The sequence below is a fragment of the Jaculus jaculus genome, chromosome 1, assembly GCF_020740685.1.
Source record: "Jaculus jaculus isolate mJacJac1 chromosome 1, mJacJac1.mat.Y.cur, whole genome shotgun sequence".
Lineage (NCBI taxonomy): Eukaryota > Metazoa > Chordata > Mammalia > Rodentia > Dipodidae > Jaculus > Jaculus jaculus.
The window spans coordinates 341638197-341653535 of NC_059102.1; the positions used below are offsets into that span (position 1 = coordinate 341638197).

The 15339-nt window shown below is 42.4% G+C and overlaps 2 protein-coding genes across 2 annotated transcripts in view; one reads left to right on the forward strand and one right to left on the reverse strand.

Moving 5' to 3' along the window:
• The window catches only part of Iars2 (isoleucyl-tRNA synthetase 2, mitochondrial), a 66244-nt gene that overhangs the window by 674 nt on the left and 50231 nt on the right, over positions 1-15339 (forward strand). Inside the window, exons 2-8 of the mRNA XM_004670106.2 lie at positions 1011-1133; positions 7944-8103; positions 12055-12203; positions 12289-12338; positions 12412-12521; positions 12604-12694; positions 14899-15014. Of these exons, the coding sequence (XP_004670163.1) occupies positions 1011-1133; positions 7944-8103; positions 12055-12203; positions 12289-12338; positions 12412-12521; positions 12604-12694; positions 14899-15014 (799 nt within the window). The remainder of the gene's footprint in view (positions 1-1010; positions 1134-7943; positions 8104-12054; positions 12204-12288; positions 12339-12411; positions 12522-12603; positions 12695-14898; positions 15015-15339) is intronic.
• LOC105944898 (claudin-34-like) lies at positions 10237-10878 on the reverse strand. The gene has a single exon (XM_012951576.2). The coding sequence runs from the start codon at positions 10876-10878 to the stop codon at positions 10237-10239; it is 642 nt and encodes a 213-aa protein (XP_012807030.2).

Consider the following 15339-nt stretch of genomic DNA (forward strand, 5'->3'; position numbering starts at 1 on the left):
TAGAGCGTTTAAAATATCCCTGATCGCCGGGAATATGGGTGAACTAAATATGCCTAGCCTCAATAGTCTTTGGACAAATACTGAAATTCAAGGTCAAAACTCTATTTTGGAGATTTAGTTTTCTCTTTTTGTTATAGGGCATCAAATCCAAGATTTCAAACCTGCTAGGCAAGCATTCACTACTGGGCTACACCCCCATCCCAGCCATGCAAGCTCATAAAAAGCAATTTATATCAAGAAGCATGACAGTTCCAGATACTTTCCATTTTAATCTTCATGCCTACCCTGTAAGATGGCTTAGTTTTTGTTTTTTTTATTTACTTAATTTTAATTTTTTTTTATCTTTATTTATTTGAGAGTGACAGAGAGAGGGTGGGAGAGAGAAAGAGAAAGAAAGAGGCAGATAGAGAATGGACGCGCCAGGGCCTCCAGCCACTGCAAACGAACTCCAGACGCATGTGCCCCCTTGTGCATCTGGCTAACGTGGGTCCTGGGGAATCGAGCCTTGAACGGGGTCCTTAGGCTTTACAGGCAAGCGTTTAACCACTAAGCCATCGCTCCAGCCCTTTTTTTTTTTTTTTTTTTTTAAAGATGAAACATCCTTGAATAATTTGGGCAGTGCCATTCAGCCAAGGGAGAGGACGGGTGTGGTACTGCTGTGTATCTTTCCAGATTTACAGAATGGCGAGTGTTGGGGCCAGAGAATGGCAACAATAAGATATGACTCTGTGTGTGTGTGTGTGTGTGTGTGTGTGTGTGTGTGAGCAGAGCTGGATTGAAGTCATGGGGAGTGCTGAGAGACTTAACCCTCTTTACCACATAAACTTTAGACAATCTGGAATGGGGAGAAAACCTCGAAGATTTGAGAATATTCATGCATGCATTTCAGAAATTTCATCATTAGTATTTCAGAGTTGAATAGATTGGAATGGGATGAGACATAAGCAAGTATTGGTAAGATTACACAGTGTGTATTTATATGATACTTAAACATTGTTCTTTTTAAACAGAAATGTGGATTCTCAGAACTTTATTCCTGGCAAAGAGAAAGGAAAGCAAAGACAGAGTTTTGTCTTCATGACGGCCCTCCTTATGCAAACGGTGACCCTCATATTGGACATGCTTTAAATAAGGTAATTACAATTTAGGTATGGGAGTTGAAAGGTTTCTGTAAGTACTCTGTATAAAAGTACAGATTCTGGGCTGGAGAGATGGTTTAGCGGTTAAGCCCTTGCCTGTGAAGCCTAAGGACCCCAGTTCAAGGCTTCATTCCCCAGGATCCATGTTAGCCAGATGCGCATGGGGGCGCACGCATCTGGAGTTCGTTTGCAATGGCTGGAAGCCCTGGCACGCCCATATTCTCCCTCCCTCCCTCCCTCCCCCCCCCTCTCTCTCCCCCCTCCTTTCTCTCTCTGTCTGTCACTCTCAAATAAATAAAAAAAAGTACAGATTCTGCCTGCATGATAATTATGCAAATCTACATTGGCACAACCAACTAAACTAATTTATTGATTTACTGGGGTGCTAAGGATCAAACCCAAGGCCTATGTCTATTAGGCAGGTACTCTACTACCGAGCTACATTTCCAGCTTTTAGTTTTTGGGTGTGTCTGTGTAGATGGAACTCAGGACCCCACTCTATAGCTTATTAGCAACAAATAACCTTAATATTGCATAAGAACTAACACTCCTGGAGTTCCCTTTCAGTTTGTTGTTTTTCATTACTAAATTCTTTTGAGACAGGGTTGCCATCCCAGGCTGCCCTCAAACTCAGAAGTTTGACCTTAAAGTCTTTTTTATTTATTTGAGAGATATAGAGAGAAGAGACAAAGAGAGACAGGGAAAGAATGGGCATGCCAAGGCTTCTAGTCACTGCAAATGAACTCCAGGTGCATGTGCTACTTCGTGCATTTGGCTTACATGGGTCCTGGGGAATTGAACCTGGATCCTTTGGCTTTGCAGGCAAGCACCTCAACTGCAAAGCCATCTCTCCAGCCCATGACCTTAAAGTTTTTTTATTTTTTTTTGAGGTAGGGTTTCACTCTAGTCCAGGCTGATCTGGAATTCACTATGTAGTCTCAGGCTGGCCTCGAACTCATGGTGATCCTCCTACCTCTGCCTCCTGAGTGCTGGGACTAAAGGCTTGCGTCACCATGCCCAGCTTGACAAACTGTTGATCCTTCTGCTTCTGCCTTCCAAGTGCTGGGATTACTGATGTGTGCCCCCATGCCCCGTTTATGTGGTGCTGGAAATTAGAGCCAGGGCTTTGTGCATGCTAGACAAACACTCTGTCAACTGAGTTACACCCCCAGCTCCTTGTTGTTCTCCTGATGGCTTCATTTACTATGTTCTTTCCTTCATTAATATTTGAATATACAGTTTTGCTTTCACTGGCTGTTGTGCTCTACATTGTTCATTAAATCTGACTGGTGGTGGTACTGGTGAATATATATATGAAACTCGTTCCAGTGTCCGTGAAGAATAGTTGAAACAGGGTAGATGCCTGTATGCATGAGTAGCTAGGGCGGGCAGGTATATAAAGTACTCACCAGCAAGTAGTTCAGGCAGCCAGAGCAAAAGGAGCCTGTGTTGTCTGGGAGCTTTGTTCTGATACTCCACTACTAGAGGGAAGGACTGTGCACTTTAGAGGAAGGACTTCCTTCCTTAGTTAATCCTTCCTGGAAACACCCTCACATCTCCACCATAGAGGAGAGGTGTGTCTCTTGACGCCTAATCCAGTGGACAGCAGGACTTAACCATCACACCTTTTTTTTTTTTTTTTTCCTGTTTTGTTACTTTTGTTTCTCAGTCTACTTTTTCTAGTTTTTCTTTTTCTTTATTTGGTTTTTCGAGGTAGGGACTTGCTCCAGCCCAGGCTGACCTGGAATTCACTATGTATTCTCGGGGTGGCCTCAAACTCATGGTGATCCTAAGTCAGCCTCCCAAGTGCTGGGACTAAAGGCATGCACCACCACACCCACCTTACTTTTTCTAGTCTTTCTATGGGTTACTTGAAACTTTACTAAAATTTCATTTTGATTTATCTGTAATGGTTTTGGAATTAAATTTTTTTTTATTTATTTTTATTTATTTATTTGAGAGAGAGAAACAGACAGAGAAAGAGGCAGATAGATAGAGAATGGGTGCACCAGGACCTCCAGCCACTGCAAACGAACTCCAGATGCATGCACCACCTTGTGCATCTGGCTTACGTGGGTCATGGGGAATCAAGCCTTGAATCGGGGTCCATAGGCTTCACAGGCAAGCACTTAACCACTAAGCCATCTCTCCAGCCCTTGGACATTTTTTTAAACCTAGTTTGGTGGTTGGTATATTTATGTTCATAGCCCAAGTTCTATTCTGAAACTTGAAAAGTTAACTTTTTTCCTACTTGTAAATACAGATGGCTTTTGAAAGTAAAGGAAGATTGAGAAAAGAAAATTAAAATTACTTTAATCCTGTGAGTAATTAATGATGTTAGCATGTGAAGGAATTTCCTTGGTATTTGAATCAAATAAAATAACAAAGCTGAGCATGTACTTGTCCCAGCACATGGTGGCTGAGGTTAGAAAGTCATATGAACACTGGATTTGAAGACCAACCTTAGAAACATAGCAAGGTCCTGTCTTAAAAAACCACAGGGCTGGAGAGATGGCTTAGTGCTTAAGGTGTTTGCCTGCAAAGCCAAAGAACCCAGGTTCAATTCCCGAGGACTCATGTAAGCCAGATGCACGAGGTGGCACGTGCAGCTGGCTGGAGTTTATTTACCATGGCTAGAGGTCCTGGCACACCCATTCTCCCTCTTTCTCTCAAATGATTTTAAAAAAAAAACAAAAACCTAGGGGCTGGAGAGATGGCTCAGCAGTTAAGGTGCTTGCCTGCAAAACCTAATGACTCACATTTGATTCCCCAATTCTCATAGAAAGCCAGGTGCACAAAGTGGCACATGTGTCTGGAGTTGGTTTGCAGTGGCTAGAGGCCCTGGCATGCCCAGTCTCTCTTTTCTTTCTTTCTCCTGTCTCTCTGTCTCTCTCTCTTTTTTTTTTTTTTTTGGTTTTTCGAGGTAGGGTCTCACTCTAGCCCAGGCTGACCTGGAATTAACTCTGTAGTCTCAGGGTGGCCTCGAACTCACGGTGATCCTCCTACCTCTGCCTCCCGAGTGCTGGGATTAAAGGCGTGCGCCACCACGCCCGGCTGTCTCTCTCTCTCTCTCTCTTTCTCTGTGTCTGTCTCTCTCTGTGCTTAAAAATAAATTAAAACAGACTGAAAACAAGGGTATCGCAGAATGCTTAGGTCTAAGATGTTTTTCTGTAGAGTAAAACATTTTTTTTTTTTTTCTGGGCTGGAGAGATGGATTAGCAGCTAAGCGCTTGCCAGTGAAACCTAAGGACCCCGTTTTGAGACTTGATATTCCAGGACCCACGTTAGCCAGATGCACAAGGGGGCTCACATGTCTGGAGATTGTTTGCTGTGGCTGGAGGCCCTGGCGCGACCATTCTCTCTATCTGCCTCTTTCTCTGTTGCTTTCAAATAAATAAATAAAAACAAACAAACAAAAAACCCACCTTTTCTTCCTTTAGTGCGAAGAATGGAACACGTTAGCATGTTGGGCAAATGCTTAATTCTAGGCTTTATCACCAGCCCTGTGTCACTTATTAGACTGTCCCAGACTTGAGTGGCTTGACTTGGGCTCATCCAACAGGAATATTATTGCTTGCCTTAAATAGCCCAAATAAATCTTGGTAGTGAAGTACTGTATAACCATGAGAGAGGTGAGCTTGAACTTTATATACCAACACGAAAGGTGTGCACATTCTACTGAGTAAGGGTAAACAAGTTTTAAGACCAGTTTATACTTGGGGAACTGAGGAAGGAGGATTGCAGGTTTGAGTTCAGCCTGGTCTACATAATTTGGAGATCTAGTCTCAAGAAACAATGACCACACCAAAACCAAACCCGGTAGCATATAAATGACTCCCTGTTTCTTCAGGTTCTATTCAAATGACATCTTAGCCAGTTTCCTGTCTTCCACCCCAGTTCCTAAAATGTCATCTTCTAGTCCTTTAACCTGCTGTTTTCTTTATAGAAAATGGTTGTAGTAATATAATTTTGTCTTCTTCCATTGGAAAAAGATTTTTTTTCTTTCCTGTTTAATGCTGTCTCCTAGGTTCCTGGAACATTTTTTTGGTACACATTGTAAGCATCAAATCTCTGCCCATCAACCAAGGAAACACATAAAGATTGAGGTATCAAAATGAAAGGAATAAAAGAGAGAAATGACTCTTAAAAGTAGCCAGCTGTGGTTGTACATGCCTGTAATTTCAGCCCTTGGGAAGCTGAGGCAGAAAAATTGCAAATTCAAGTCCAGCCTAGGCTTTATAGCAAGAAACTGTCTCAACAAAAACTGAAAACTTAGAAAAAAATTTTTTAAAAAGCGTGAAGCTGGGAATGATAGCTCGCGTCTATAATTTCAGCACTTGGGAGGCTGAGGTTGGAAGATCGTTGTGAGCTCAGGGCTAGCCTGGTTACAGGGGAGTTCTAGGACATCCTGGGCCACAGTGAGACCCTGTTTGACCAAAACAACAACAACAACAAAAACCAAGTATTGAAATGCCCTTAAAAATCATAGGAAAAAATAGTCAAAAATGAAAATTGAGTACATTTGCTTTTATGATCTGTTACTTGAGGAAATAAAAGAGTAGACTGACTCTTGGGGAGGAGGATGTTTGACACTGCAAAGTTGGCGAAGGGTCTGGTATGCTAGTGTATATTTATTTGCCAGGCATGCTTTAATCCCAGCACTCAGGGGCCAGAGGTAGGAGGATCACTGTGAGTTCAAGGCCACTCTGAGACTACGTAGAGAATTCCAGGTCAGCCTGAGCTAAAGTGAGACCTTACCTCAAAAAACCAAAAGAGAAAAAAAATTATGTTTATTTGAGAGAGAAAGAGGCAGATAGAGTGAGAGAATGGATCACCAGGGCCTCTAGCCACTGCAAATGAATTCCAGATACATATACCACTTTGTACATCTGGTTTTACTTGGATCCTGGGGGGATTGAACCTGGGTCCTTTGGTTTTTTAGGCAAGTGCCTCAACCACTAAGCCATTTCTCTGGCCCCTTATTAAGTACTCTTAATTTTTAGCTCAGGTGATTGATGTGATGTGACTGGTGCTTGAGAGCAGCACTACCTCATTAGATATAATGTAAGCCAGAAATGTGATTAACCTAGATAACTTAATTTTCTAGAAGCCACAAAAAATAAGTGAAGCAAATTTTAATGTTATATTTAACTCAAACACATTTAAATTATCTCAACATTTAGTTGGTAGAAAAACTTTAGCTTTCATTTCTTTTTGTAATAAGTATTTGGAAACTGGTATTTATTTTATACTTACAGCTTATCTTAATGTAGACTTCAACTAGAAGATGCATTTGATTAGTGCTACTATGTAAGGCATCAGAACCTAGAATATATATATATATTGTTGGGGACTCACCAGTGGACAGGATAGATGGGATCTCTGATTTATGGTCACAAGGAAAGGACAGATAATAAACAGTGTTCAGTAGGAATGAGAAGGTTATTTATATATTGATGTAAATAATAAACCCAAAGCATACATCCTTAGGTATATGTAACAGCCAGATTTTCTGTATGGATCACAAGGCTCCTCCAGTTGTTTGGTCAGAAGTTTAAAAAGTGGAGTTTTGAAGGTGGAAGGAGCAGGAGGAATGTGTGGTACCTTTTCTACTGCAGATAGGTGGGAAGGAGATATGATTTTCTGGATTTCTGGGTTAGTATCAGAGCTCTCTTTCCTCTTGGGAAGAAGGATATTGAACCTGGAGTAATCTGTCCTTGGCTTTGAACCTCTGTTCTACAGTGGTAATATGCATACTTGTTTTCTTTCTTTCTTTCTTTTTTTTTTTTGGTTTTTCAAGGTAGGGTCTCACTCTGGTCCAGGCTGACCTGGAATTAACTCTGTAGTCTCAGGGTGGCCTTGAACTCATGGCGATCCTCCTACCTCTGCCTCCCAAGTGCTGGGATTAAAGGCGTGAGCCACCACACCCGGCTTCATACTTGTTTTCTTTCTCTCTCTTTCTCCCCCTCTTTCTTTCTTCTTTCCTCCCTCCCTCTCTCTCTCCCTCTTTCTTTCTTTCTTTTCTTCAGAACCGGGGATTTAACCTAAGACATTGTGCATGCTAGACAAGTGCTCTACTGTGATCTGTATATCCCCAGCCTTCTGTTGTATGTTTCAGTTTGAGAAGGGTATCACTAAGCTGCCCAGGCTGGCCTTGAGCTTACTCTGTTGCCCAGGCAGGTTTTGAACTTGTGGTTTAGATTGCAGGCCTGTGCCACTAGGCCTGTCTGGGACTACTACACTTTTAAAAAGCTTCCTGACCTCATGTATCTAAGATCAACTAAGACAAGGAGTCAGATGTAGAGCTGTACCTACTGATGAGGCCTGTCACTGGATTAAGGGTTTGGTTAATGTCTGAGCTGAGCACATTGTCAGTTCTGCAACTTCTTTATTTGTTAGCTGAATATAAGCAATTCAGTATTGTGTTAATAAGGGTAATGAAAGTTTCTAATTGACCTATTTGCATTCTGGTATTTTAGGAGGTCAAAAGTACTCCTGTAAAAATAGTATGGGTTGGTTTTTCTCCCATATTCCAACTTTAAAAATGAGGCATTAATTTTGGGTATAATGCTTATCATTAAAAATCCATATATATGTGTGTATACACACACACACACAAAATTTCTTTGTGTACAGCATAAATTATTTTAAATATTTTAATAGTTTTTTAATATTTAAAAGGTTATTTTATAAAAACCCTTTTAAGTTGGGCTGTATGTTTAAAAGTGGTATTATATTTAAAAGAGTTGAACTGTGGACCACGTGTTTTATATGTGGATGATGGTTGTCCTTTCTTCCTTGCAGATCCTGAAAGACATAGCCAATCGATTCCATATGATGAGAGGTTCCAAAGTACATTTTGTGCCTGGCTGGGATTGTCACGGGTTGCCCATTGAAACAAAAGTATTATCAGAACTTGGTGGAAAAGCTCAGACTCTTTCAGCCATGGAAATTAGAAAGAAAGGTAAATACATTCTGCTTCTGTTTTGAAATAACAGTGTGAGCACTTAGGTTCTTTGGGAAAGGTAGGCCTTTACCCAACAGGCTTTTGTTTTCTATGGGTTATAATGAGTTTTATTGTGAACTACTTTTTCTGTCAGAGAAAATTCAGAGTGTTTTTTTTTTTTTGTTTGTTTTTGAGATAGTGTCTCTCTATTAGTTCCTGTCCTTGTTGCTGGGACAAAATACCTGGCAAGAGACAAGTTTAAGGGAGGAAAGGTTTACAGTGTGAGGGAATGTGGCCATCCTGATGGGGACATCACAGCAGCAGGAGTGTAAAGCAGCTGGTCACATCCTGTCTGCTGTAAGGAAGCAGAGAGATGACTGCTGATGACAGCTTGCTTTCTCCATTTTAAAATTTATTTTTATTAGAGAGAGAAAGAGAAAATATGGGTGTGCCACGACCTGAACCCATTGCAACAAAGAAACTCCAGATGCATGTGCCACCTTGTGCATCTGGCTTACATGTATGCTAGGGAATCCATCCTGCATCTTCAGGCTTTGTGGGCAAAACACCTGTATTCCTAGGCAGTCTTTCCAGCTCAGCTTTCTCCTTCTCATTCAGTCCAAGACCCTCTCGCATAGAGTAGTGCCTCCCGTAGTTGGGGCGGTTCTTCGCGTCTCAGTAAAGCTAACCTAGAAATTCAGAGACGTGCCCGGAGATTCATCTCCTCGGTTGTTCTCGATCTCGCTGACAATTGAGATTCACCATCATTGTCTCTCGACGTCTCCCTACCTTGCCTCCTTCTCTTGATCCTCCGGGCTCAGTCTCCCAAGTGCTGGCACTGTAGGCATGCACCACCCTGGTGGATCCGACTTTGTTTGATTTTTATGAGAATTTCTGTTTAGGGATTGAAGAAAGATTTTTTGGAGTTTATCTAGTTGCATTGTTCAGTTTTCATTTTTCTCATATTGCTGATTTGGTTGATTGTTTTTCTTCTATTGGATAGAGCTTGTTGACTCATATCAGGCATAAAACCAAACGTAAATTCCACAGTGCATGTATTTTAAATCTGGCATGGTAGCACATACCTAAAACCTCAGCACTTGGAAGGCTGAGGCAGAAGAAACGCTTGGAGTCAGCTTGGGTTACATTTCAAGACCCTGGTTTTAAAAACAGTAAATAAACCCCCAAATAACAACAAACCACAATTTTTTTTTTTTTTTGAGATAGGGTCTTTCTCTAGCTTTGGCTGACCTGGAATTCATTCTGTAGTCTCAGAGTGGCCTTGAACTCATAGCAATCCTCCTACCTCTCAAGTGCTGGGATTAAAGGCACGAGCCACCATGCCTGGCTTCATTTAAAATAAGTCTCTTGATCCTCTTCTCCAGAAGATGTGAGCACAGGAGTCTCCTTTCCTTGTAAATATACTATTATGTATTTGTATATGTATTATGTATTTGGATATGATTATGAAGCTATTTTTACTTCCTTCTAAAACATTGACTCAGTGGTATACTGGATAATTCGCAAGGGGGTGGGAGTTACAATGAAATGAGAATCATTATCTGACCTTTTCTTAAGTTAAGATGCTTGCCTGTGAAGCCTAAGGACCTAGGTTTGACTCCCCAGAACCCAAATAAGCCAGATGCACAAGGGGGCACACATGTCTGGAGTTCATTTGCAGTGGCTGGAAGCCCTGTTGCACCCATTCTCTTTCTCCCTCTCCCTCTTTGTCTGTCAAATAAATAAATAAATAAAGATAAAATATTAAAGGTGTACAACATCATGCCCAGCTTACAAAAAAGAAATAGTGAGGAATATTTTTCTAGTTTGTTTTTTTTTTTTACATATGAGGTTATGTATAGTTTCAGAGATACTGAAGACAGCAATAAAATCTCTCAACTTCTGAATTTCTAGTTAATTTAAAAATATTTTTGTTTTATTCCTTTAAAGATTTTTAAATGGAATCTCCTAATCTACTCCACAAGTTAATTAATCAATAGGACAGGAAGGATAACAGAAGTCAGTTGGCCATTTTCTGTCTCTGGCCATTTTGGCCATAATCTTGAGCCGTGTAAAATTTTGATAGCTAGCCCAGGAATACTACCAATCGCCTCCTGAGAACGTTGAATTTGCAGTGTAAGCAGTCCACATTCATTTTGAATCCTCGGGATACACTGTGATGTCCAAGGGCACAGGGTAAGAAAAGAAAATTATGCCACTTAAAAAAAACAGGAATGCGCCTACGGTTGCCACTACCAGGGCACTTCCAATCTTCTGAGTATCTGGCTTGAAGGGCACAGGGAAAGCAGAGGAGAAGGCAGTCTCCTTGAAGTTAGTGATAGAGTGGTAACTGAACAGGACGGGCACCAAGACGCAGCTGCTAACCAGTAAGTTCAGGCTCCCTGAAAGGACAAAGGGGTTGCAGGCGGTCTTCTTCAGCCTTCCCATGTGCACATTCCTAAGTGCAAAAATGGTCAAGGCTTTCGCAAACAGCCCAAGAATGCTGGCGGCCAGCAGCAGGTGTTGAGAAACCCGGATGTCCACTGGGAGCCAGGCGTCGCGGTAGGTGTACGGGAGGCACCACTGCGCCCGGCTGGAATTGCTGGCGTGGTGGTAAACGCAGACTCTCCACATTCCCACGAAGGCTGTGCTCGGGTAGGAGCGCAAGGGCCTGTCCTGGTACCACACTCGCCACTGCACGAGGCCCATGGACGTGCTGGAGAGGATCCATGCTATGGTGGCCAGAAGGAAACCTGCCATTTGGAGGTGGACATCCTTGGACAGCCAGATCATGGTAGCGGCAGGCAAGGGACCCCACCCCAAAGCGGACGATTCGGGGGTATGGGACCGCGTTCACCAGGAGGCCGAGTTTTCTGTCCTAGTTGAAGATCGGAGGATGACCAGGGTTCTTTGTAGACCTGGGAGATGCGAACAAGGAGGGAGCCCCATGATGCGTGGTGTGTATGCAGGGCAGTGGAGAAGCCTGGTTGTCGGCCACTGCCCCGAGCCTGCTCAAGGGCGCCCAACGGCTGCCCAGAGGCCTCGGGCCCCACCCGCCTCCGCGGGGCGCGCGCGCTGCTTCCCGGGTCAGCGCACCGCACCCGAGCTGGGCGGCCTCTGCGGCTGGCTGGCAGCTCCTCCCATGGGCCCCCGACTCTGCCAGCGCTGCCCCTTTTCCAGTGACCTGAGACCCACCAGCTGGCTGCGCCTCCCCATAATGACCCGAGACTCCGCCTGCATTGCCTGCTCCTCCCAGTGACCCAAATTGCGGGTGGAAGTTATAGTCCGAGGCAGAGATGTAGCTCTTTTACATTATTAAAACAACAACAACAACAACAAAAACCCACCTCTTGTGAACACTTTCAAGTAACCATCCTATTAAGAGTTTTTCTAGGGACGGAGTATGACTCAGATTTTGTCTAACATGCATGAGGTCCTGGCTTTGATTCTCAGCACCACATAAACCGGGTGGGGTGGCACAACCTATAATCTCAGTGCTTACGAGGTAGACACATGGCCTGGGCTACGTGAGTTTCCCAGCCTCCAGACCCCCCCCCCAAATATTTTTTCTAGCCTAAACTATGTAAAACAATTGCATTTGGGAGTTACATGCTAACTTATATTTAAGAATTTATAAGTCTGGGGCCTGAGGATTGCTGAATTTGGACTAGGCTCAGTTACCCAGATGCTGTCTCAAGAAAAGAAACTGAACTTATTAGTTTTCAAAAGCTTTTTTCTTTTTATGTGTTTATGAGAGAGAGAGGAAGAGAGCGGGAGAGGGAGAAAATGGGCACGCCAAGGCCTCCAGCCACTGCAGACAAACTCCAGACACATGCACCACCCTGTGCATCTGGCTTATTTGGGTTCTGGGGAGTCGAACCTAGGTCCTTAGGCTTCACAGGCAAGCATCTTAACTGCTAAGCCATCTCTCCAGATCTCAAAAGTTTTTTCCTTCCTTGTCTTGTACAGCAAGGGCATTTGCTGAGGCAGCTATTGAAAGACAGAAGTCTGCCTTTGCTCGCTGGGGAGTGATGGCAGACTGGAACAAGTGCTACCACACATTTGACGCAGAGTATGAGGCCAAACAATTAAGAATTTTTTACCAGATGTATGACAAGGTAATACGGTACTTTTTTTGCTTCAGTGTGCTAAGGTATATATCACAGAACTTCAGCTTGGATAAAATATCTTTGTCTTTTATAGGGCTTGGTTTATCGGTCTTACAAACCAGTCTATTGGTCTCCTTCATCAAGGTATGTATGGTAATTAAAGGGGAGAGACTTGTGAAGCGTCCAAGTATTTATGTTCAATATTTTCAAACTTTAGGACAGCCTTGGCTGAAGCAGAACTTGAATACAATCCTGAGCATGTCAGCCGGTCAGTTTATGTGAAGTTTCCCCTCATGGAACCTCCCCCTAAGTTGGCCTCTCTCATAGGTAAGTTTTGTTCATTGCTGGAGTTGATTAAAACTGTGGAGTCATAACACTTGATGACATATTTCCAACATTATCTCTACAGATGGCTCATCGCCTGTTAGTTTTTTAGTCTGGACCACGCAGCCTTGGACAATTCCTGCGAATCAGGCTGTTTGCTATATGCCAGAGTCAAAGTAGGTACTCTATTGCATCAGCTGTTTTTTCCACACAGGGTATTCATGTCATATTTATATCATTACCCCTTTAAAATTTAGTGAGCTTAGGCTAGTTTTTATGTAGATTTTTATTATTTACTTTTACTTTTAATGTTTTTATTTATTTGAGGGAGAGATCTTATCCTCCCCCCTTTTTTTGAAAATGAAACAAATGTCAAGCATGGTATGTTTTGGAAGTAGCATTTTCTCATGTGTGTGTGTGTGTGTGTGTATGTGTGTGTGTGTGTGTGTGTATGTGTATGCAAGTGTGGATGGTTAGAGGACAACTTTGTGGTGTTTTTAAAAAATCTTAGATTTTTAAAAAAATTATTAGATATGGACATATGTAGTATGTAAACAACACATTGGTGCCATTCTTTCCCTCTTCCCTGCCCCTTTTCTGAAGAGGCCTTCCTCCTCATTGGAGTCTACACTGAATTTCAGACAGGGTTTCTGTCTCTGGGTCTCTCTGCTTCTGTTCTTTGCTGCCGTTACTGTGAGCTTCCCGGACATTCTCATGTCTCACCTTTGTGCCGGTGTGCTGGGTCCAGAGGCCTGCCATGGCTTTCTTGGGGTTGGGGTGGAAGCCAGGTGCTGGGGTTGAGTGGCAAGTGCCTTACCTGCTGAGCCACCTCCCCCGCCTGATGTGTTCTGATCTTTTATGTTAGCTTTCCTTTTTTATATATTTTTATTTGTTCGTTTGAGAGAGAAACAGGGAAAGAAAGCACGGGCACTCCAGGGCCCTGCCACTTCAGAAGAACTCCACATGCATGTACCGCTCTGTGCATCTGGCTTTACTTGGGTCCTGGGAATCTAACCTGGGCTGTCAAGCTTTACAAAGTGCCTTTAACCAGTGAGCCTAAAGTTAGCTTTTCTAAAATGATGTTAGAAACTAAAATATTAGTTAACTGTGGTTTTCCTGTCCTTTTGAAAAATATTTTTAAATTTTATTTAATGTTAATATTTTTTTTTTATTTTTTATTTTTTATTTTATTTTTTTTTTTAATTTTTATTAACATTTTCCATGATTATAAAATATATCCCATGGTAATTCCCTCCCTCCCCACCCCCACACTTTCCCGTTTGAAATTCCATTCTCAATCATATTACCTCCCCATTACAATCATTGTAATTACATATATACAATATCAACCTATTAAGTATCCTCCTCCCTTCCTTTCTCCACCCTTTATGTCTCCTTTTCAACTTACTGGCCTCTGCTACTAAGTATTTTCATTCTCACACAGAAGCCCAGTCATCTGTAGCTAGGATCCCCATATGAGGGAGAACATGTGGCGCTTGGCTTTCTGGGCCTGGGTTACCTGACTTAGTATAATACTTTCCAGGTCCATCCATTTTTCTGCAAATTTCATAACTTCATTTTTCTTTACCGCTGAGTAGAACTCCATTGTATAAATGTACCACATCTTCATTATCCACTCATCTGTTGAGGGACATCTAGGCTGGTTCCATTTCCCAGCTATTATAAATTGAGCAGCAATAAACATGGTTGAGCATGTACTTCTAAGGAAATGAGATGAGTCCTTTGGATATATGCCTAGGAGTGCTATAGCTGGGTCATATGGTAGATCAATCTCTAGCTGCTTTAGGAACCTCCACACTGTTTTCCACAATGGCTGGACCAGATTGCATTCCCACCAGCAGTGCAGAAGGGTTCCTTTTTTTCCACATCCCCGCCAACATTTATGATCATTTGTTTTCATGATGGTGGCCAATCTGACAGGAGTGAGATGGAATCTCAATGTAGTTTTAATCTGCATTTCCCTGATGACTAGTGACGTAGAACATTTTTTTAGGTGCTTATATGCCATTCGTATTTCTTCCTTTGAGAACTCTCTATTTAGCTCCTTAGCCCATTTTTTGATTGGCCTGTTTGATTCCTTATTAGTTAACTTTTTGAGTTCTTTGTATATCCTAGATATTAATATTTTTTAAAATTTATTTATTAGAGAGAGAAAATGAGCGCATGTGAGAGCACATCAGGGCCCCCTCCAGACAAACTCCAGACACATGCATCATTTTGTATGTCTGGCTTACATGGGTACTGTGGAACTGAACTCAGACCATTAGGCTTTGCAAGCAAGTGCCGTTGACTGCTAAGCCATCTTTCCAGCCCCTTCTCTTTTCATTATTACAAATTTTCTCTTCAAATCCAATGTCAGGTATGCTGTCGTGAAGTGTTCCACCTCTGGAGCCCTCTACGTGCTGGGCGCAGATAAAGCAGCAGCAGTTGCCTCTGCTTTGGACACAACGTTTGAGACTCTTTCAACGTTTTCAGGTGAAGATTTATAGACATTCCAGCCACCAGTCATGAAAATCCTGGATTGATTGGCATTAAGTATTATAAACTGTATGTTGTTATTCCCCAGCTAGAATTTATTTATTTATTTGATAAAGGAAGATAGTAGAGGCACTCAGGGGTCTCTTGCTGGTACAACTGAACCCCAGTTACTTGGACCGCTTTTGCATTTTGTGGAAACTGGGGAATTGAACCCAGTCTGGCAGGCTTTGCAAGAAAGCACCTTTAACCATTGAGCCATTGCCCTAGCCTCTTCCCACCCCCAGCATGAAGTGAGAGACATGATCTCTGTCTCTCTAGGGTG